This window comes from Fragaria vesca, linkage group LG1 (assembly GCF_000184155.1).
Source record: "Fragaria vesca subsp. vesca linkage group LG1, FraVesHawaii_1.0, whole genome shotgun sequence".
In the NCBI taxonomy this organism is placed as follows: Eukaryota; Viridiplantae; Streptophyta; class Magnoliopsida; order Rosales; family Rosaceae; genus Fragaria; species Fragaria vesca.
The window spans coordinates 10,328,603-10,352,027 of NC_020491.1; the positions used below are offsets into that span (position 1 = coordinate 10,328,603).

Genomic DNA, 23,425 nt, shown 5'->3' on the forward strand with positions numbered 1-23,425 from the left:
GAAAAACACTACTGGCAGCTTTGACCATGAACCTTGTTAATTTTTTAATGCAAACTTTTATGTTGTTACACTTTGGCCTGTGTCGACGTTTAGATTAGGTTGTTTAATTAGCAAGGAAAATGATTTTTAGCCTTAATAAGATTTAAGATTTGTGGTCTTAATCTTAAGTGGCATGCTATGTCACCTAGACACATCACCAATTAAAAATATTATGTCATGTCATTTTTAAGCAAAAAAACAATCTTATCATTTCAAATCCAATGACTCTAGCTAGATTATTTGTCTTTTTATTAAGAGAAAAAAAAAAGTGTTTTTAGTCTTTCTTATATATTAAAAAATATATAATTTCTAGCATTTTCTTTCTCTTTTTTTTTACATCACTATCACGCTTAGATTGAACATTAAAATACAGCTTGAAAATACATATAAATATGAGAATATATTTGTTAAATACACGAATTCTTATGATATATATATATATATATCTATATATATATATAAACACACACATATATATAATTGGTCCAAGAAAAAACAATTTCGTACAGAAGAAAAAATTTAACATATATATATAATTCGTCCAAAATAAAGTGTATATATATATATATGTAATCATCCAAAAGAAGTTCGATAGAGATATTTCTATTTTTTATTTTATTTTTAAAATTTGATATAGAATATGGCATATAGATATCATAATTTTATTCTGCAAAAATAAAATATTAAAATTGATAAGTTAAAAGTCTAGAACTAAATTTCGATTCACAAAGATAGAAGGAAATTTTAATAAATTTACAAAATTAATTTATGGTATAAAAGCCTAATTTGGTATGATTATTAACTTGGTCATTATTAATAAATTAATTAAATTTGGTATATACATATATTAAGATGGTAAGAAAATATTCCATATTAATATGTAGCATCTATTAATTGTTAGGGTTAATATTGTATTTTTATCTAAGAATGAAATGTCATGATTTAATAAATTGATGATGTGTTTATGTGACATGGCATGCCACATAGAATTAAGGTCATAAATTTTAGGCCTTATTAAGGCCCTCTAGCACTACCCAATTAGCAATATCATTAACGTGAGGCAAAGGATTAACTAAACAAAACAATAAGGAGAAAAAAAAGGCTTCTCATTAGTCTCAACCAAATACAATAACTCTTAACAAAAATGGGTAAGTTCTACTCTGCTGTTGAATCATTGTTTAGTGTTACAGACTGATCTTGTAGAAATGTCCTCGATGAATTTATCAATATTCTGGTCAGAAGAGCCACCAACCTCCAATGCTTCGTTTGCTGCTTCCTTCAACTCCATGGCCCTTTTCTTCATTTCTGATGCCCTCGGCCCCTCAGTAACCTCCTCGATGCATCTTTCAACTTCGTCTGTGCTAACAACTCCATCTTCTTCGTCACCATTGATCCTAACCCTCACACCCACCTTGAATACATCACTTAAAAGCTTGGCATTTGTTGGCTGGTCTGTCCACTCCGGATAAACTATCACGGGCACTCCTGATATCACCGTCTCAAGGGACGAGTTCCACCCGCCGTGAGTCATAAAACATGCGACGGCCTTGTGCTTTAGCACTTTCTCCTATTAGCAAGGTAGGTAATAAACACCATGTTACCAAAAACAGACATGCACACAACAATTTCAGGAAGATAACTCGTAAATATTCAAGTAATTAAAAAGAACGAAACTTTTGTATATATTTATAGATATATGCTCGTTTTAAACAAGTGAGCTTAAGTGATAAAGTAGTATGGGGTGCACATGGTAACCCGCTCTGGGGTTCACATTCAAAACAAATTGGTAATGGATAAAATAACACAAACTCTTATAAATCTACATGCAATATCTTATTTCCTTGATATGGGATTTATATCTCAACATTCGGAGAGGATTCAGTGCACCAAGGTGCACATGAAGCAGCCACTTGTGTTAACAGTCGTTAGTTTGACCAAGCCATTCCGTCGGTTACCAGAAAACAAAAACAAAACTATAGCAAAAATAAAATTACCTAAAACAAAAACCTCAATTCGTAATTGCTCTCTGTCACCTATTCATTGTTGAATCTCACGACTGAAGTCTCTTATTCAAACCCTCTAAAAACTAATTGGTATCTGAACCCGGCTAAGGCTCTTGGTCATCGAATTCTTGATTATCGCCCAAAAACGACGACGAGGTTGTCTATGAGCCGACGCCGGCATGGTGGTGTTCATGGCGACGGGTTGAGGAGGAGGACTAAATGGGTGGGGGTGAAGTGGGGAGGACGAGGGCGAGGCGGATCGAGGAGTGGGGATGAGAGACGAAGACGACATCATTTTAGGGGCGGCGAAGTGGGAGAGGAGGTTGGCCGTGGTGGGGTTAAGGAGGTGGCTGATGGGTTTTGCATGGGTGGTGGGGTGGGTCGGCGGTGAGAAGAAGGAATCAAGTTTCTTCCTATAACCATATATATATATAGCCCTTCTTGGCTGCGGACGTCCGCACCAATGGTTTTGGTGCGGATTTCCATTTTTGCACCATTTTTTGATTGAATTTCCTCATCTCCGCCGTCTAGTATCTAGATAATATTGTGCAGATCATCTCTGCAAAATTTCAGCCAATTTGGTAATCGTTAAGGCGCTCAAACTCGAAACTTTCTGTTATAAACATGAACGGTTCATGTTTGACAGAATCAGTCTGCCCATTTGTTTTTCGAGTTTGAGGGCCTTAACGATTACCAAATTGGCTGAAATTTTACAAAGATGATCTACACAGTATTATTTAGATACTAAACGATGGAGATGAAGAAATTCGATCGAAAAATGGTGTAAAAATGGAAATCCGCACCAAAACCATTGGTGCGGACGTCCGCAACTGAGAAAGTTCGTATATATATATATATATATATATATATATATCTATCTATCTAGGAGAAGCTTTCTCTATGTGCTGAGTGATTGAGTGGGTATGGTGCAAATCTGGGAACCAACCTCCCCTAGAAATCTGGGATTTGAAAAATTATTTTGGGTTAATTTCATTAAATATTTACCTTTTGTGTGTTTTTACCACGTTTGACTCTTTTTTGTTTTTGTTTTTTAACAATTCTCTTAATGGATGTTAGTGCATTTTAAAAACTTAGATCAAACAGACGATTCAGATTAAATTATAATTAAATATTTACCTGTATCTACGTGCATCTAACAACTTTCGCTCAACATTAATTTCAAATATAAGTGGTTGTTCCTAGGTACCATGTTGGTTCTCAATCACGAAGTCTTTATCTATCCTTAACGTATAGCGGATGAGTATATGATGATCTTTACATGACTGTTAAATTCAATGAAATTATCATTATTTCAGAAAAAGGAGAGTACCTAAACTTAAGATTTCTAGTACTTAAAGCAAATCCTGTCTGGTTGAATATTGGAAAGTTTGGAGCGTGACCGAAGTATTGAAAACTAATAAAATGTACCTGTGAGCACCATGTGACCACCATTCCCTTCTCTTTGGTCTCTTCCAAGAACTCACGTGACAGTTCGCCGGAATCCCTCGTAGAACCTTCCGCCGGCGGCTTCAAAGACCAGAGAAACGGCCTGCCACTGTTCTTCAACGCCGTGGAGATATTATCAATCTGCTTCTGCGACAACACAGTCACTCGTCCAAACGAGACGAAAATAACAGAGCAAGGCCTCTGCTTGTCCAGCCACTCTATGCACGACTCTTCAGCTTCCCACACATCAACAGAATCTGAACTCTCATCATCTGCATCGCTCTTTCCCAGTAGAAATGGAGAGACCAACGGCCCGATTGGCCGTATCGGAACCAGACTCTCCATCGAGTCTATGATCTCTCTTTCAAGCTCGTAAAATGAGTTCCCCAGCACCCAGCTCGCCTTCTCGGCGCAGCGAGCCGAATCGGAGATGAGTTTCTTGAAGTGAACAGGAGTTGAAGGAAGTATAGTGCTCGGAAGATCGCTGACTTGAAGATTTGGAATTCCCGGACACTCCATGAACTCAAAAGGGTTTAGTAAGTTCTTGTAGTAGCGGTAGTTGATGGAGAAGATCGAACAGGCTTGGTTCCAGAGCAATGCGCAGGGGATTCCGTGCTCCGCGGCCACATCGGCGACCCATGGAGCGAAGGGGTTGAAGACGATGCAAGAGAGTTTCGATTTCTTGGTGGAGAAGTTGTTGATGAGTACGGAGAGATTTTTGGCGCTGACGGCTTGGAGGGCGGCGAAGGTCTCGGCGCTTTTGTCGCGGTCGAACTCGGCGGTGAGGCCGTCGGAAAAGAACTCGAACTCAATCATGGAGTGTTTGGTTGGGGCGGTGGAGAGGTTGGTGCGGTGGAGCAAGTGGTTTCTGACGGTTTCGGTGGCGGCGAGAGTGACGTGGACGCGTTTAGAAGCTAAGCACCTTGCGAACCTCAGCATGGGATTGATGTGAGCTTGTAAGATAACTACTAGTAGAACATGGAGTTGCTTTGGTTCTTGATCTGCATCTGAAGTAGTCATCGTTTCTGTGTTTGAGTTGCCAGAAAAATGAGAACAAGGATTTGAGAGGCAATGAGTGCAGGGGAGGTTTAACACTAGGTTTTTATAAAAACAAATGGTTTTTGGTAGGGTTAGGGTAGCAATGGTGTGGTCAGCCTATTTTGGCAACTTCTCGATCTGGGTTTGGTCTGTTTCACACTTTCAATGAATGAGTTGCTCTTCATCGAAAAGAAAAATTAATGAGTTGCAGACCAATAATGGACTGGGAATCAGGATCCTAAATTGCTAGGGAACTCTGTTTTGTTAGGCACTGAGTGTGCTGATGGAGACATTGGTGCAAAGGATTATCCTTATTCGTGATAAGGATAAGCTTTAACGATATGGAGTCTCTCTAGATGGGATCCTTTTGAGATTGCGGAAGATTGTTCAAGACCATTGCATACTCTTTCTCCTCAATTTGCATCAACTGTGTATATAGAGGCAAACTTTACTGCATATGTTTTCATAAATGAATGTCATCAACTCCCAAACGGTCATGTGTAACAACATGGTTTTGTTATTTGAAAATGGGTATTCACTATTCACTATTGTTTTCTTCATATTCTTTTCTTCAAGACTGTGCGTCTTTTCTGGTGGACGATTGATCGAGTTTTTTATTCGATTATGACGATTGATCGGGTTGTTCTGCATAATAGTTTGACAACAAAACTTGTATGTCTTAATTTATTATGTGTCTTAATAGAAATATTGTGGAAAAAACAAACACAAAACTTGCGGCAGCTTTTATAAGTATTCTTCTTGGTAAGGAATAAGGTTACAAACTTAAACTATATATAGAAGACGTTGAGTAAGAAACAGACTTCATCACACATACTTCTCTTACACACACAAGACTAACCCTAAAAGAATAAGGCACATAGCTGTGACACTAAGACCAAGATCATCATGCTGAATTAGGAGACCAGCGGAGAAGACCAACAGCACTATACAGCCCATAAGTAAATGTCATACACTCATATATATCTCACACCTCAAATGTCAACTTAAACTAGATTAGTTCATTCTGAACGAATCTCTAACACAACAATTCTCAATAGCATATATATATAAGTAATGTAAAATATGCATGTAAGTTATAAACAGTAAAATGTAAGCATGGAAGGAGACCACAACAGTCATGCATCTCATAACACCCATGTATCTTCTGGATACAACCATATTTCTCCAATAAATATTGACGTTAGTAACTAATTTTGTTTCTCTTGATCACCTGGTGACTGCATGAGGAACTCGATCAGAGTGGCTTGTTATGTATAAGATCCAATGGTGAAGAATGATGATTATGTCTTCCATCAATATTGGATTGCCTTGTAGGTCTGTAGCCAAGTTATCCTAAACTCTAATGGCATCTTTTTGTTGGTCAATAAAAGTGGACAGAATCGGCTGAAATAAGAAACTAACTGCAGTGCTAGTGCTCATGATCTGTTACAGATCGAGAGTTTAAGTCCCCTAATCTCCTCTGTGTTGGAATTTACTCTTGTTAAATTTTGATGTTTCACCGTTTGGACTTTGCTCATAGGACATAGACATGAATACCATTGAATTGATAGTGGTTGAAATGAATATCCCTTCAGTTTCTTCAGATCATATTTCAATTCGTTTACGTATTTTCAGCTCTTAATTGATCGATGTCAATACATTTCTATCCCGCCGGATCCTTAGTTACTGTACTATAATCAAATATTCATTGCATTGATCATTCATTCCCTATATAAGCTCTGGTTTTCCAGATCAATACATTCAGCAACAATTTCTATCTTCATTGTTTCCTATTCTATTCCACTAAAAAGAGATTAATCAAGTTGTTCGATATTATCCTAGTATTGTGAGTGTACCGTTACTATATATGATTGAGATTGTTGTATCCTGGAGGGTAGATCAGCAACATTAATTGCTAGTTGCTACACCGAGATACAATCTCTGAAGGGCAAACATTTAATCTTCACGGCAATGAACCATACACTTCAACCTACAAGTTCATTTCTCAAAATATCGTTCATCTATCTCCAAATTTCCAGCACTCTGATAAAGAGAGGCAAAAATAATCAACAAATGAGAATAATCTCTCTCTCTCTATATATATATATATATATATCTATCTATCTACCAAACTTTAACATATTAGTTGGATGAGAGTTTTGAATGAACGGTTAAATAATATTTTTTAATTTCTTTTTTAAGAACCAAAACTTATATAAAACACCAGCCAAATAAAAATCAAACTAACCATATTTCTAAACCAATGCTCAAGGGAGTAGAGAGTCAAACATGTTACCATGAGACTAACTGCATGCTAATTAATCAACAACAACAAAAATTTTAGACAGTCATAAGACTTTGTATCAATTTATATGACTTTTCAAATTTTCTTATGACTAAATTGTGTATAATTCCACGTGTGCTGTATAGCAATGCACAAGTGTATCATACGGTAGGCTATCTTCTGGTCAAAACAAAAAAAAATATTCACGTCACACCACCCTTCTATATTAATTGGAATTCAAAGATAGCAATGGTATTTGGACTCTCTTCGTCTTTGGTCCCCGGGCTGAAAGAACATTCCGATGGCTATTTGCAGCCGGCTAAGGCCTAAACATTCAACTTATACAATCCCATTCTGCATCAGAAATACTATTTTTTTCCACACCTCCTAACTTGGACTCCAAATCTTCTATGTTTTTATCTCCAGTTTTCCATGTTACCCAATGACTACGAACCAACCGTGGTGCTTCCTAATTCCTACACATGCATATGTAGCATGCCGTGAAGATTGGATGTATCACGTTTGGTTGAAACGTACATGGTATTTTGCACACCAGAACTTGTAGTCAAAGAAGCCTCTTCTATATTATAGTGTTACTTGCTTGTCAAGTACAAAACCTTATAAATAGGACTCGCCTCCCAAACTAAGATCACAAGCATAAATATATAGCACTGCCAAGAGCTCCTTCCCTCGATCTCTTTTCTCTCAAAGATGACAACCAAATGCCTCGGTTTCCTTTTAGTTCTTATTTTCATCAACTCTACATTTCTTGCGGCAAGTGCTCGACATTTCGATATTATGAAGCACCGCAACTTGTGTCACGGAGCAATCGACAGTTTCTTTGGTGGCTTGTGTCTCGGATCGATCAAGGGGTCGGGTCCTAGCCCGGGTCAAGGAAACAAGTTCACTGACCAACGTACCCTTGGAGGAAGAAAGGTTTCCGGCCCTAGCCCGGGTACCGGAAACAAAGTCACAAATGTTGAGACCCTCGGCGGGATCAAGGATTCAGGTCCCAGCCCTGGTACAGGAAACTCATTTACGAATGTAGATACACTTGGAGGGATTAAGAGCGGCCCAAGCCCGGGTACAGGAAACTCGCTTACAAAGAAGTCGGGCCCGAGTCCCGGTACAGGAAACAAATTTACAAATGTTGGGACCTTGGGGGAAACAAAGAACTCGGGCCCAAGTCCCGGTACAGGAAACAAAATTAAAGACAGCATACATCAGTGACCTCTTCATTGTTTACCATGCTACAAAAGAATTTTTTCTTTTTATTTATTTTTTCATTTTTTTGGGTTAATTTACACTTTCTGTATCTTGCAAATCCATTAAAATATACATATATATTTTCATATGTTTGATTTCATTTGTTTCTTTATCAGTTGTCAGGTTTAATAGTCAATTGGTCTTTGGTCCTGAGCTACATGAATTGAGCCTGAAAAATTTATATTTAAGGTGTTCTAGCTTTTATCTTTCAAAAAGCGCAAACCATTTTCTAAAATAAAACATATTGTAAAAGAAAGCATGTAATGAGGACTTTGTATTTTGTAACGAGGACCAATTGAAGACTTTTAAATGAATGGTTAGATGAGTGTTTTAAGTTTTAGTTGATATTTTTCAAATTTCAATATGCACTTCATCCAACCGTCAAAAGTCTTTACTTGGCCCTCATTAAAAATTCTTCCGTAAATGTAATTGGTATAAGAAATGACATATTAGCTCACCCTCATAGAGCTATGACAAAATTGAAAAACGAAAGAAGCTGTGATTGATCTAAGCTCAAGATAAAACCATAATAGGCATCGTAACATGCAACAAATACATAATTAAAATAAAGAATCCCCTCCTTGCTAAGCCTATCAGTGACTTAGAAAATACCCTATAATTAGACACTCATATGGATAGCACCAAACATACAAATCTAGGCGCACCCAAGATTCCCAATACCATGAGCCTAGGCCTATATGTGCACACCCAAGAAGTTGGCACACCGGTCTTCATCTTCTCCGCCATCGTTGAGTCTGGCGAGCGGCCTCCCCCGCATCACCACCATCATCTCCAAGGCCACCAAGTCGGTTGATGCAAACCAAGACCGGATAGCCTGATCTAAAAATTGAGCGTCCACCTTGAAATTTTGCAAACTCCGAGATCTGAAATAGTTGATGCCGAGATTCAAAGAAGGCGCCAAATCAACCCTCTACACCTTCACAATCGATCATAACCACATTGAGATTTCGTCGGAGCTAGAACACGAATATTAGACCCAAAGTAGATTGACAACCCGATCTGGACCCTGGCCGTGTCGTCAAACCACACCATATTTGAATCCACGCGGTCGAAAGAAACCTTCTCACCACATAAAACGATCGTCTTCTCTTGTTCTGAGTCGTCATCTTCAGACCACGATTTAAAGGAACCACTTCGGGTCGAGGGTCACCACAACTGAGACCAAATAACAGTCAACAACATAACGTTATTGTTATGCTAGGTGGAACGCATCCGCCTATACTAAACCCTAGAATCTGAATGTAGAGTCATTCCAACAAGGACCATGTTAATTTAATTAACATTATGGTCTCATAACCCTTAACATTATGGTCTTAAAGATAACTAATTGATCTCCATAATTAGCATTATGACCTCCACAATAACTAATTTGTAATGAATTCATTTTTAATCACATCCTTTCTTTTAATATTTTCGATCACATATTAATATTGGATTCTATTAGGGTTTTTAGTTGTGGGAACTCTTGGTAGCATGACAACCTCAATCAGATTGAGCTGATCTTAGAGCAAATGCACCCATTTTGGGTGGGTTTGACCAATCCTCAATCCGAACTAATACACTATTTATCTAAATTGGTCCTTGATCTTTGGTTTGACAATACAACAATTAAACAAATCCAAAGACCAATTACTATTCATATATTATAAAAATATTTTTTCATTGATAAACAATTACTTCAGACCATGATCTAAAGGAACCAACACTTTGGGTCGAGGGTCACCACAACTGAGACCAAACAACAGTTAACAACATAGCGTTACTGTTATGCTAGGAGGAACGCATCCGCCTATACTAAACCCTAGAATCTGAATGTAGAGTCACTCCAACAAGGACCATGTTAATTTAATTAACCTTATGGTCTCATAACCCTTAACATTATGGTCTCAAAGATAACTAATTGATCTCCATATATAATTAGCATTATGACCTCCACAGTAACTAATTTGTCATGAATTCATTTTTAATCACATCATTTCTTTTAATATTTTCGATCACATATTAATATTGGGTTCTATTAGGGTTTTTAATTGTGGGAACTCTTGGTAGCATGACAACCTCGATCAGATTGAGCGGATGTTATAGCAAATGCACCCATTTTGGGTGGGTTGGACCAATCCTCAATCCGGACTAATACACTATTCATCTAAATTGGTCCTTGATCTTTGATTCGACAATACAACAATTAAATAAATTCAAAGACCAATTACTATTCATATATTACAAAAATATTTTTCATTGATAAACAATTACTTTATTATTGATAAACAATACAATTACTTTATTATTAATAAACAAGTGCACACCCATATGCAACAAAATACATCAACCATGTGGGTCCTGTGTTTTCTACTTAACCCATACCAATCCATAGGGTAAGGATTACCTCTTATGTTACCTCGGCTAACTAGGTCCCACATGGGACCCATGGCTAACCCAGACCAATTCTTCTCTGCTGCATGTATTTTTTGGTCTCTGCATGATCTAACCCACCCTTTCACCCCATTGGTGCATGCGTTCTTATATTTCTTCTGTATTTCTTGAGATGGTGGTATGGAAGTATTTCTTTGTTGTCTCTTCCCGAATATGTTTCTTGTTGTTTTGTGTTTCATCAATAAAGGTGAGTATGCATTATGTTGGGAGGGTGCTTAGTATGAGGGGATAATGTAGTCAGCTCAATGCAATGGCTTTATAGGCTTGCTCAGAATCATAAAGAGATGGCATTTCTAACTTTTTCTTTTTTCTTTTTACTTTATCATGCTAATTAGGATGACCCAATACTAGAATAGGGACAAGCGTGGCCCGTGGATCACCATTGTACCGATATTGTCTCAACTTAACCACCTTTAAGGTGTTGGGTTTCAACCACAAAAAGTCTCGGTACAATTGAATATGATCCATCCACTTATAAATTATATTTTATTTATCTCTTTTCTGATGTGGGATCTTTCCTCTCCAAGACTTCTCCTCACGTGCAACCTAACTTTTTAGGTCTGCACGTGAAATTCATTCAGTCCAATTCCCACATCGGAAATCGATAATGCTTCGGTCCAAAGCCCACTGCAGACACTTGGTATGGTATGGGCCAATCGGGATTTTTCCGATGGCAATTCAATGAACCTAAATCTGGGCTCATTATGCTGGGAGACTTTCTCCCGTTACGCTGGAAGACGTAATTGAAGAGGGACCTGCTCTGATACCAACTAAAATAAGGACAAGCGTGGCCCGTGGATCACCATTGTACTGATACTATCCTAACTTAACCACATTTAAGGTGTTGGGTTTTAACCAAAAAAGATCTCGGTATAATTAGATATGATTCATCCACTTATAAGTTATATTTTATAATTTTTATTTATCTTTTTTCTGATGTAGGATCTTTCCTCTCCAACACCAATGTGTACCATATCTTATTACAAAAGTATAATGGAGATGGATACATTTTAATCAGACAAAATTAAAAATGATCACATGAAAGAAGTCCATAAATAACTATCTATCAAACTATTTTTATTCACATCCATAAGATTTGATTTTCTTCTATATATATTATATAGTTATATACTATATTGCCTGCACTTTTATGAAATCTAGTTTAACCTTAATCAAGTCTGTTTATTAGGAAGACAATCTACCACAACTTATTACAAAAGGTAGAATGGAAATGCATACTTAATCAGACAAAACTGAAAATGCAGGATTCTCATAAGATATATGAGTCACTGGACTGCAATTAGTAAAAGACTATGTTCTGATTGCATCCAATTTATAACCTGATATTTTTGACATCAAATGAGATTTGTCTTTCTAAATAATATGAGCGAATAAAGATTTACAAGATTTATTTCTTCTCTTGATTTGGATGAGATTATGAAAGCACTTTCGAAGCCAAAATTGATAAGTATAAATACATAGAGTTGCATAGCTCTTTCCACAACCTCAAGCATTCTTTTCACAACCTCTAGCTCTCTTTCAAAGATGACAACCAAATGCCTCAGTTTCTTTTTTATGTTTCTTTTGTTAAATTCCACATCCCTTGTCACCTCTGCTCGACCTTTTGATTTTACATATGTTGAGAAACTTGGTGAGGTTAATAAATCTGATCCAAGTTTTGGTAACAAAGTTGTTAATGTTGAAACATTGAAAAGGATAAAGCGTTCTAGTCCAAGCCTTGGTTTAGGAAACCCTTTTACAACTGCAGATGTTCTAGAAGGGGTTAAGAGTTCCGGCCCAAGTCCTGGCTCGGGTAACAGAGTTACTGACGCTGGAAAACTCAAAGGGATAAAGTACTCCGATCCCAGTCCTGGTTTAGGCCACTCTTTTACAACTGCTGATATTCTCAAAGGGATTAAGAGTTCCGGCCCAAGTCCTGGTTCGGGTAACAGAGTTATTCACGGTGACACACTCAAAGGGATAAAGCGCTCCGGTCCCAGTCCTGGTTTAACCCACTCTTTTACAACCGTTGATATTCTTAAAGGGATTAAGAGTTCCGGCCCAAGTCCTGGTTCGGGTAACAGAGTTATTGACGATAAAACACTCAAAGGGATAAAGCACTCCAATCACAGCCCTGGTTCAGGAAATCCTTTTACAACTGTACCTATTCTAAAAGGGATTAAGAATTCTGGCCCAAGTCCTGGCTCGGGTAACAGAGTTATTGACACTAGAAAACTTAAAGGGATAAAGCAATCCAGTCCCAGCCCTGGTGTAGGCCACTCTTTTACAACTTCTAATATTCTCAAAGGGATTAAGAGTTCCGGTCCAAGTCCTGGTTCGGGTAACAGAGTTATTGACTCTAAAACGCTCAAAAGGATAAAGCGCTCCGGTCCCAACACTGGTTCAAGATATCGTTTTACAACTGCAGATATTCCAGAAGGGTTTAAGAACTAGTTTGGTATTGTTGTGACTCTAAAAAGATTATGTTGTTGTTGTACTTCGAAAATAATCAAATATGAATTGAAATAGTTTTACGTTTGACAATAATTAGTTTAAAAAGTGCTGACAAGACAAAATATATTAATTTCTAGTGTTTTTAATGACAACAGCTTTTAGACTCAATGTTGTTTCTAAGAACTGTTGTCATCGACCAGTAATTTTCAGAAAAGCTGTTTTTATTTAGTTTACCAAACACTATTAAATATCAAATTCAAGATATAAGCTGATTTATTTTAAAAGGGAAGCTATACTGAGCCTAAAAGTTCCGGCCCGAGTCTTGATACAGGTAACAAAGTTATTGATGCTGAAATACTCAAAGTGATAAAGTGCTCCGGTCCCAGTCCTGGTTCAGGAAATCTTTTTACAACTGTAGACATTCTTGAATAGATAAAACATTTTCGGAGCACAATGTCTTGGTAAGAGAAATAAATTCTTTGATGTGGAGCAATTGGCACGTTGTCGGAGTCCTAGAATCATAGATAGTAAAACTGTAACTACTTATATAATTGTAATGGTAAAACAAAAACTTCCAACAAAATTAATTTATAATTATTTTAATTTAAGAAGGAAAAAGAACATGTTATCTCTATTAATTAAGCCAATTTAGCTTAGGTAATCCTTAAGGTTAAACTTTCAATAACCCTAGAAATATCCCCTCCTTCAGTTTCGACGGTTCAAGATCTTTGAAGAGGACTTGGTGTAGTGATTTAATGAAAGCGATGTAACCTTTTCTTTTTATCTTTCAGCTTGAACAATTCATGGCTTGATCTTAATGTTGCTGGTGTTAGATTGTATGCCCTGATATATGGGTTTTTATAAGACTTCGTTTATTGTCTAGCCGTTTGGATTCGTTGATGTTTGAATTTGTTGGTGAAGTGAATGGATCTGTTGAATCTTCAAAAAACCGCTCCCAGACATCGGCATGGTATGAAATTGGTATATATGGAAGAGGACAAAGAACGTCCTTGAACCAAGAACAGTCCTTTAATTTTTATGTATCCCTTACTAACTAACTATGTAATATTGGAACTGTACAATTATATATGGATCAATTGTATCTATAAAATATGTCTAATGGAGAATTATAGCTTTACATATTTATTTTTTTGTCGGTGAACCGTGACTTGGTTGGTTAAGGTGTTTAACTGACAACTTTAAGGTCATAAGTTTAAACCTCACGGACATATGTATGTTGTGTGAGTTATTAATAAAAAAACTTTTAATTTTTTTTTATAGCTTTACATAAACTATAGGAAACTGAGACTTGATTGATTTTGGAGACCATGTACATGAGATTTGATTGATTTTGAAGACCATATACATAGGAGTTGATCAAGTTTTTTTTATATTTAATGTTACCTAATTTACTACTTGAACATTACAATTCGCATATACGAGCAAAGTAAATGAAAAAAAAAAAAGCCTTATGGTTACCTGATAAAAAAAAAATGATTGCATTTGTGAGTACAACATGTTCACATGATCGCATTTGTGAGTCCAACATGTTCACACGTGTGAGCGCAGTTGTTTCGCTAAAGGCTATCTAATGTTAAAGGTGAAAACAAAAATATAAAACGACGGGCGTGCAGGAATGCTAGCTTTTTTTAAATATATATATATATATATATATTTCTTTTATAGGAAGGTAACACTTCATATAATAACAACCAACCATTACAACCATGAGAGATCTCGGTGATAGACAACAAGTCCTCACACTCCTCTCTACCCACATACCAGCGATTACAATGAACATGAACCGAAAATGGTCCAAATGTAACATACTTCTAACCCCATCTAGAAGCCTCCATACTTCTTTACAGCCAACCTCAAGAAGAAACAACCCCACCAAGCACTATATACTAAAACCGCCAGCATATATGCAAGGGCAACCTCCTTATTACACTGACAACAAGAAAACACCGACGTTAACACCAATAGTCGCTATACCGATGAGGCCCTATCGATTAGTATTACACAGAAGAAATCAATTATAGACACTAATATAATTAGATTTGCTCTTCATAGACAAACTTGGGATTTACGATCCCAAGTAAGATCGGTTCAGGATCATGGGATCCTTTTCTATCAGATAGGAAGGGCCGTTGCACAAAATGTACTTCTAAGTAATTGCTCCATAGATCCTATATCTATCTATATGAAGAAGAAATCATGTAACGAGGGGGGTTCCCCTTTATTTACGTCCCCATGTCCCTCCCGTGTGGGGACATGACACCAACCATGACCTAATCAAAACCACCAACGACACCAAACAAAATCAAAACTCTAACACCCTCGCCCAAAAAGGAGGGACGACAAACAAACAACACCAAAACCAAAAAACACAAACTAAAAACCCAAGAAAAAGAAAAAACTAAAATTGACCCAAACATGGGCCTAGAAAGAGTCCAGGCCCAACCCCATTTCGGATCTCAAAGGCAATCCACTTCAGGACCCGGCCCAAAGAGCATCATCCTTGCTACTGACCTCTGATCCGTCGCCCCGCCCACTGAGCCGACTGCAGCCACATTTGAGGCGACACAGTCACGACGTCACCATCTCTGGCTACCAGATGAGCAAAGCCACTGCTCACATATGTCACAAGGGAGTATAGCCCACCTTCCGGTCTAGGTCTTCATGGAATCAAGGCAAGATTCAACCCAGATCGACAACCTCCTTCACTCCACCACCACCAGCGGTCATGGGCACGACTACCGATTGGCCACCTTCAAGCTCCCATCTGACGGCAACGTCAACGAACGCGCCGTCGGACGGAACAAAAAAAAGTTTGTGGAAACCCTAGGACCACTGAGTTTCCTAGGCCCCTATAGGAAGGCTAGTTTTCTTTTAAAATAAAAATAGAAAAGCAAATTAGGCTTGTTTAAAAAGAAAATACCAGCATGAATACCATCTATAATCGAGGTTAGATTTGTAACTTTCAGCGGTGAATGAGGGGTAACGGAGTGACAAGTCGGATCCTATCTCCCGCGGTCAACAGTTGGTCTACACAAAATGGGGAACTCTTCGACCGATGACTCTGCCTCCTTCGACGGCGACGCTCCGCTCTTCTCCGCCGGCGAGAAGGTCCTCGCCTTCCACAACTCTCGCATCTACGAAGCCAAGGTCTCTCTTCCCCTCTCCTATCGAACTCCCTACTAATCTTTCCAAATTTTTCTCTCTTTTATAGCAAATTGAATTCAGCTTCCTTATCATGGTTTAGAATCTGATTCTAGGGCTGGTTGTGATCGATTAGTCTTTGCAGTTTTGATCTGGAATTTTAACCTCTAATGATTAGGTAGTACCTAATTTCAGATACGAAAGATCTTTCTTCAATTTGTGGTTGCAATTTGGATGCCTCAGAATAATCGATGACTGAAGTAATTTGATTCACTGTAGTTTTGATAGAACTGTAGAAGATATTTTGTTTCGATCGTGTTTCGAGTTTGATCTAATTGAGTTGAGCTATTACATTGCAGGTTCAGAAGGTGGAGCTGAGGAAAAACGAGTGGAAATTCTTTGTTCACTATCTTGTTCCTCGGTCTCTTGGAACTTACTCGAAAGTAATTCATATTATCATGACATCATTGATCAAAGTATTTTCTGATTGTTGTGATATCACTGATATGTAATTGTTGCCGCATTTGGTGTTTTGCAGGGGTGGAATAAAGTGTATGTTTCCTTGTCCAATCCACCTTATTATTTTTTTTTTGAAAGCTATAATTCAAAGTTAACAAGGAAAACAGCGCTGAATCAGAGCTCTCTTGCTTGTACACACGCAAAGCACTCACTCAGTTTCACACGGAAATTTAGTTAGGATAAGTTTTCTAGTGGTACGCTGGATATTTTGATTGCAGATACTGAGCTGTTGGGTTATCAGGATGTAGATTCAATCAACGATACTAAAACTCAGATATATACATTCCTTTCTAGGATTCCATTACCAGGACAGAAGAGAATTGCCATAACAACAAAACATGTGCTCTCTCTTTTTTCACATGAAACATAGTTTCAGGTGTCCTTTTAAAACTTTTGTTTTATGATAATTATATTAGCTTACATCATACTCCATTTCATAGTTTTCAACAGACTACATAGTTGCACATGAACCAGATTTAAATCGAGGTTTGTCTTTTCTAATTTTAAAATAACGTACCACATTTGCCTTACTTTTCCCTTACGAAGCTTTTCTGAAAAGCTGTTCATAAATAATATGTTTTGCCTATGAAAATTAACTTAGATTTATACTCCTGTTGAAATGGTTCCCCTTTTCTTAAAGGGTTACAGTAATCATTATTATCGCTTGGATATCTTTCTAGCAGTTGGGACGAATGGGTAGGTGTGGATCAGCTGTTGAAGCATAATGAAGGGAATTTAATGAAGCAACAAGCTCTTAATAAGAAACAAGACATAATTAAGTGTGGACGACGTTCAAATCAAACGAAGCCAAAAAGTTCTGGTTAGCTCTGCCCCATTTTATTGTAGCATTAATTCCTCAAATGCTCCAGTAGCAGTATCATTTGTCTATACATGCTTCTTTGATGTATATGTACACCAGAAGGTGGTCATATTTGGTACGAACTTCAATTTTCCAATGGAAAATTTTATTTTCTCTTGGCAAGTGGGAAATTATCCAATGGATTAATTTGTTAGAGACAAGACTAGCTCCGTTTCTCTCTTTCTGTCATGATGCAAGCAGTTGCACTTTGTCAAAACCATTGTTTTTCTCTTTCTTTTATGCTTACACCCAAAAAGTTAGTTTCCCATCCAAATTATGATGATAATTGTACTCTTACTGAAAAACACTGAAACGGTCTAATATAAGAATAAAGTAAAGCAAATCGGGTCAGCAGTGGCTCAGACTTTTAAGGCAGCAAGAGCTAGGTATTCATGTGGCCAGCCATATCTAGATTTTAGGATCACAGTTTTCCTTAATCTTTTTGCAAGCCTTTGGCATCTTGTTAGGAATTTTTCTTTCTGTTTGTAATGTTGATACTAGTTTATGTTTTCATTTTCTAGACGGAAAAGAGGTGAAGAAGAGTAGTGGTACAATTTATTTTCTGATTCGTTAGATTTGATTTATTCTCATATGCTTTTGAAAATAAATTAGGTATCTCTTAGAGTGCTGATATTAACATATATTGCAGTGGCAGAAGGGAAGAAGCGAAAGAACGACTGCAGTGAGGTCTGGCATCTACTAGACTGAATATAATAATTTGCATATATTTTCCCCGTTTTCTGGCCTGGTTCGTATCCCCATAGGTTTTCATACAGAAATCGTGCATACATATAAGCACTGGTTCTTGAGCCTTACAGCCCTTACTAATTGAAAAGGATAATGAAAGACACCAAACACATGGATACAATTTCCTCTACTTTATATTGGGGTTGTATTGCTTGTCTGGATGGTTAATTTGCTTATGTTTATCCATTTGTTCATTCTCAACAAAAATCTACATGTGTTTGCTCACTGGAGATAAATGCTCCCATACGGAGGTTGTGAAAATCTTATCAAGTTTGTTTATATGGTCATTTCCTTAATGGTGTGCTAATTCTGTAATTATTAGGACACTGTTGCCTTGGAAAACCTTTTGAAGATTCAGATTCCTTCAAAATTAAGGAAGCGAGTCATTGATGACCGGGAATTTACTTCTCAGCTGGATAAGGTACAATTGAAATGTTAAAGAGGGGAGTAGGCTGTACTGAAGAGACAGCTGAGAATATTAGCAGTTAAACTATCAGGAAAAAAAAGACAGGTTAAGATTTGATATCATGACTAGAGATTAAAATGATCTTAATTAGACCTAATGATTTCACTCCTCAAACCATATGACTGCTTTTTATCAGTTAGACCAAGAAGGAAATTGGAATGTTTCATGCCATGCTTAGCAATCATATCGAAACCCATTTTTAGTATTAATAATTATTTTGTTGTTTTAGGATTAATACTATTCATTATTATTGTTTTTGTTATTCACCAATATGGTTAAATTGGTCGGATGTTCTCCACCAGGACTTTTTAGGAATGGATAGTAATGAGCTGAATGGGACAAATAAAAAAGGGAGTAGACGGATATGGACCGAAGAGGAGGAGTCTGCACTTTTAGACATCCTTGAGGAACTAGTTGCAAAGGGTCATCGTCATGAAAATGGTACTTTCAAAAGTGGTACATTGGGTCAAGTAGAAAATGCCTTGCACAATTTGTTTCCAGACTCTGGGTTGAAAGCTAACCCACACATTGAGTCAAAAATGAAATTATTGAAGAAGCACTTCCGTATAGTTTATGGAATGGTGAACAAACCTGGATTTGAATGGAACGATGAAAAGAAATGTGTGATGGTTGATACTGACAAGACATGGAAAGCGTATCTTCAGGTAAGATATTAACTTCAGCTTCTGATATGGTCCGTTTTTTCAAAAATTGGGTGTTAATGAACTGTCAGACTTAGCATACATATTTGCCCTGAACTTACATTTGTATTATAATTACTAAGCATTGTTAATTAAATTTGTAGCATCACAAGGAGGCAGATGGGTGGAGGGGTAAATATTTTCCACTTTATGATAGGCTGGGTTATATATTCAAAGCGGACCGTTCTCGAACTTCAGCTGATATATTTGAGGAGTTGAATTGTATGGATGTTAATACAACTGACTTCGAGATAGAGAAGGACACTTTTCCAAGGTCAGTTGACCAAGTCTCAATTAACAAGCAAACAGATCAATCTCATTCCTCACCAAGTAAGAGGAGAAGAGAGGATGACACAGGAGGTAGTAGTCAAATCAACGAAGATGAAAAGAATGGCAGACATTTATGGACCAAGAAGGAGGAGGATGCAGTTTTAAGAATTCTAGAGGATTTAATTGCAAAGGGTCCTCTTATTAATAATGGTACTTTCAGGAATGGTACATTCGCTCGAATAGAAGATGCCTTGCGTCATTTATGTCCAGCCTCAGGGCTGAAAGCTAGACATATTGAATCAAAAGTTAAGGAATGGAAAAGGGAATGCAGCATAGTACGTGATATGCTCGACAGAACTGGGTTTAGTTGGAATGATGTGATGAAATGTGTGGAAGTTGACAGTGGAGAAACATGGAAAGCCTATGTTCAGGTAGGACAATCTTACTTCACTGCTAATAAGCCTTTTAGTCTTTCCTATTGATGTTTAGGATGTAGGAGTGAAGTGTCAACTTGTAGCATATCTTTGACTTGTAATGTTACCTTTATATATTGAACCTGTAGAATCAAAGGAAGGCAGATAAGTGGAGGGGAAAAGTCGGAAAGCATTTTCCAATTTTCGACAGACTTACTCATATATTTGATGTGGACTGTGCAACCCAAACACTAGCTGAAATATCCGAGGAGATCAATTGTTTCGATGATGTGATAGAGGAAGACACTTGTCCAAGGTCAGCTGACCAATTAATTACCAAGCAAACAGATCATTATCATTCCTCACAAAGAAAGAGGAGGAGAGAAGATGATACAGGAGGTAGTAGTGATATAGATGAGCCAATTAAAAGGAGGTGCAGACGTACGTGGACTGAGGAGGAGGAAGACACACTTTTAGGCATTCTTGAGGATCTAGTTGCAAAGGGTCACCGTTACGGAAAAGGTACTTTCAAACCTGGTACGTGGATTCTAATAGAAGATGCCTTGACCAAATCATGTCCAGCCTCAGGACTAAAAGCTAGACCACATGTGGAGTCAAAAATAAAAAAACTGAAACAGGAATGCAGTATTGTGTGTGACATGCTCAAAACAGATGGCTTTAGTTGGAACAATGAGATGAAATGTGTGGAGGTTGACAGTGAAACATGGAAAAGATATGTTAAGGTATGACCTTATGATAATCTTAACTTTATGACATACTGATAATCCTTTTTTTTCCCGTCTGTGACATACTGATAAGCCTGATATGATTTTGTTTATTTATATATTTATTTAGGATCCATAAGTTAATTTTCAACTTACTACATATGTTTTACTTGCTAATCTTAACTTCGGATTATATTCATGCTGATACTTGACTACTTGTTTATTGAACCTGTAGCATCACAAGGAGGCAGATAAGTGGAGGGGAAAATTTTATCCAATTTTTGATAGACTTCTTTATATCTTTCAAGTGCGCCGCCCTATAGTAAACAAAACCCAAACTCCAGCCGAAGTGGTTGAGGAGATGAACTGCGTTGAGTTTAATACAACTGACTTTGGGACTCTGAAAGATGCTTGTCCAAATGCAGTTGAACAAATATCAACAACCAAGGACACAGATCAATATCATTCGCCACCAAGTAAGAGAAGAGAAGATGATTTGGGTGGTATTCGTCATATCAATGAGACAGATAGAAAAAGGAGAAGGCGTAAATGGTCCAGGGAGGAGGAGGATGCACTTTTAGGCATCTTAGAGGATCTAGTTGCAAAGGGTCATCATTTCCATAGTAGAACTTTCAGATCTAGTACATTGACACTGATAGAAGATGCTTTGTGCCATGTATGTCCAGCATCGGGACTGAAAGCTTACCCACACGTTGAGTCCAAACTTAAAAAATTGAAGAAGGGATTCAGAACAGTGTGTGACATACTCAACAGTGGGTTTGGGTGGGATGATAAAACACAATGTGTGGTGGTTGAATCTGAAGAATTGTGGAAAACCTTTGTTCAGGTATTATATGAACTCATATGCTAATTAGCCTGATATGGTATATACTGTTGGAACTGCTATTTATAGATGAAATGTCAACTGACAACCAATGTGTTACTTCTAATTTTACATTTGTATCAGTTTAGAATCTATTAACATCTGTTTATTGAACTGCAGCATCATAAGGAGGCAGGGAAGTGGAGATACAGACATTTTCCATATTATGACAGACTTGCTCGTATATTTGGAGTTGGCTACACAAATGTAAAAACATCTCAAGCTCAGTTTGAAGCATTGGAGGGGATTAACAGTGATGAGGTTGAGTCAAGTGACTTGGGAATAGAGGACGACACTAACTCAAGGTCTGTTGATCGAATCTCAACAAACAAAGAAGCAGATTGTTCTCATTCCCCACGAAGAAATAGCAAAAGAAAAGATGAGGATTTAGGTGCTTCGTTAAACAAAGTTGCTGCTTCATTTATGGGAATGATGCAAACTTCAAAGGAGCAAATGAGAGTAATAATTGAAAATCTGCAGTCGAAAGATAACAATGAGTCCCTGCAACCGAAAGATAAGAATGGATCTCATCAATCCAAAGATAAGAATGGATCTCAGCAATCCAAAGGTGACAATGAATCTCTGCAGTCAAAAGAGGACAGAACAGGTCAGTTACGGTCTGAGCTTATAAAGTTGGGGCTTTCTATTACTGATCGAGTGAAAGCATTGCGACTACTTATGGCTGATACTTGGAATGCTGATTTCTTCCTTACTTTGGATGAGGAAGAGAAACTAGAATTTGTTAAGCAACTTATTGATGAATCATCTAAATAATCTTCACTCATCTTGGGCAACTGTTGAGCATTGGCTTAAAATGTTTGTAAATTCTGGTAGATGCTGCTGATTTAAATTGTATGCATAATGATTAGGCGGTAGCACAGTATTTATGTCCCATCTTTGTTGATGCTCCATGGTCCTGAATCCCGAGATATGTAGCCAATTGTTGTTGTATATGAGTAAGTTCAATAATGCAATATTTATGTGTTTAGCAAAAGTACTCTGGATTCCTAATTCAAATCGATGATCTCATTGCGTTATTGTAATATAAAAGATGCTGACCTGTTGATGGTGATGAAACTTCTCAATCGTGTGAATCCAGACCAAAGCACTGGAGGTGCTAAAGGGGTTAACGGCATGCGGCATGCTTACTAACATTGTTTTGGATTTTAGGGTTAACACAGCAAATTCCTGTTCATTTATTTGGGTTTTGCAAGATCAGTACCATTTCTTGAAATCTGTGTCGAAAATGAATGTTAAGCTCCTTCATTCAACCTAAATATTAATATTATGACATGTTTCTTTCCTTGGAATGTGAAAAGTAACAAAAAGAAGGATTCTTGCCTTGTTATCATACATAGGTACCGGAAAGTGTGTGATTCATGACTTCTTTCATTCATGTGTCTAATTTATGATTTTTTTCATTCGAAGTAAGAAAATGTGTCATCATTTTAATTTGTTATAAAAGGAAATCAGTTCATGCGAGTGATCAACGTATCTTATATTATGAACGGTCTGAAATAGTCTATGAATTCGACACTATAATAAATAATCGTTTAAAATTAAGTAATACCATCATTAAGTTGTATACTCTTTATAGAATGTGGTCCTAATTTATCACCCACCCACCATTGAATCTAACATAAAAAATTATGATTAAATGAATTATTACTCTCCTTAATAGGCCCAAAAAGAAAAG

At 37.2% G+C, this 23,425-nt stretch overlaps 2 protein-coding genes across 2 annotated transcripts; one reads left to right on the forward strand and one right to left on the reverse strand.

The window, feature by feature from the left end:
• Positions 1–1,210: 1,210 nt before the first annotated feature.
• Positions 1,211–4,593, reverse strand: LOC101307255 (UDP-glycosyltransferase 84B2-like). The gene is made up of 2 exons (XM_004289140.1): positions 3,471–4,593; positions 1,211–1,606 (listed from the first exon to the last, which is right to left on the reverse strand). The coding sequence occupies exons 1-2, from the start codon at positions 4,506–4,508 to the stop codon at positions 1,211–1,213; spliced, it is 1,434 nt and encodes a 477-aa protein (XP_004289188.1). The 5' UTR covers positions 4,509–4,593.
• An 11,350-nt stretch (positions 4,594–15,943) lies between these two features.
• On the forward strand, positions 15,944–22,719 carry LOC101305978. Its single transcript, XM_004287942.1, has 11 exons — positions 15,944–16,152; positions 16,506–16,589; positions 16,685–16,698; positions 17,349–17,485; positions 18,174–18,211; positions 18,594–18,692; positions 19,040–19,402; positions 19,543–20,139; positions 20,271–20,864; positions 21,082–21,693; positions 21,850–22,719. Exons 1-11 carry the CDS (start codon positions 16,042–16,044, stop codon positions 22,501–22,503), a joined length of 3,303 nt encoding a protein of 1,100 aa, XP_004287990.1. The 5' UTR covers positions 15,944–16,041; the 3' UTR covers positions 22,504–22,719.
• Positions 22,720–23,425: the final 706 nt, after the last annotated feature.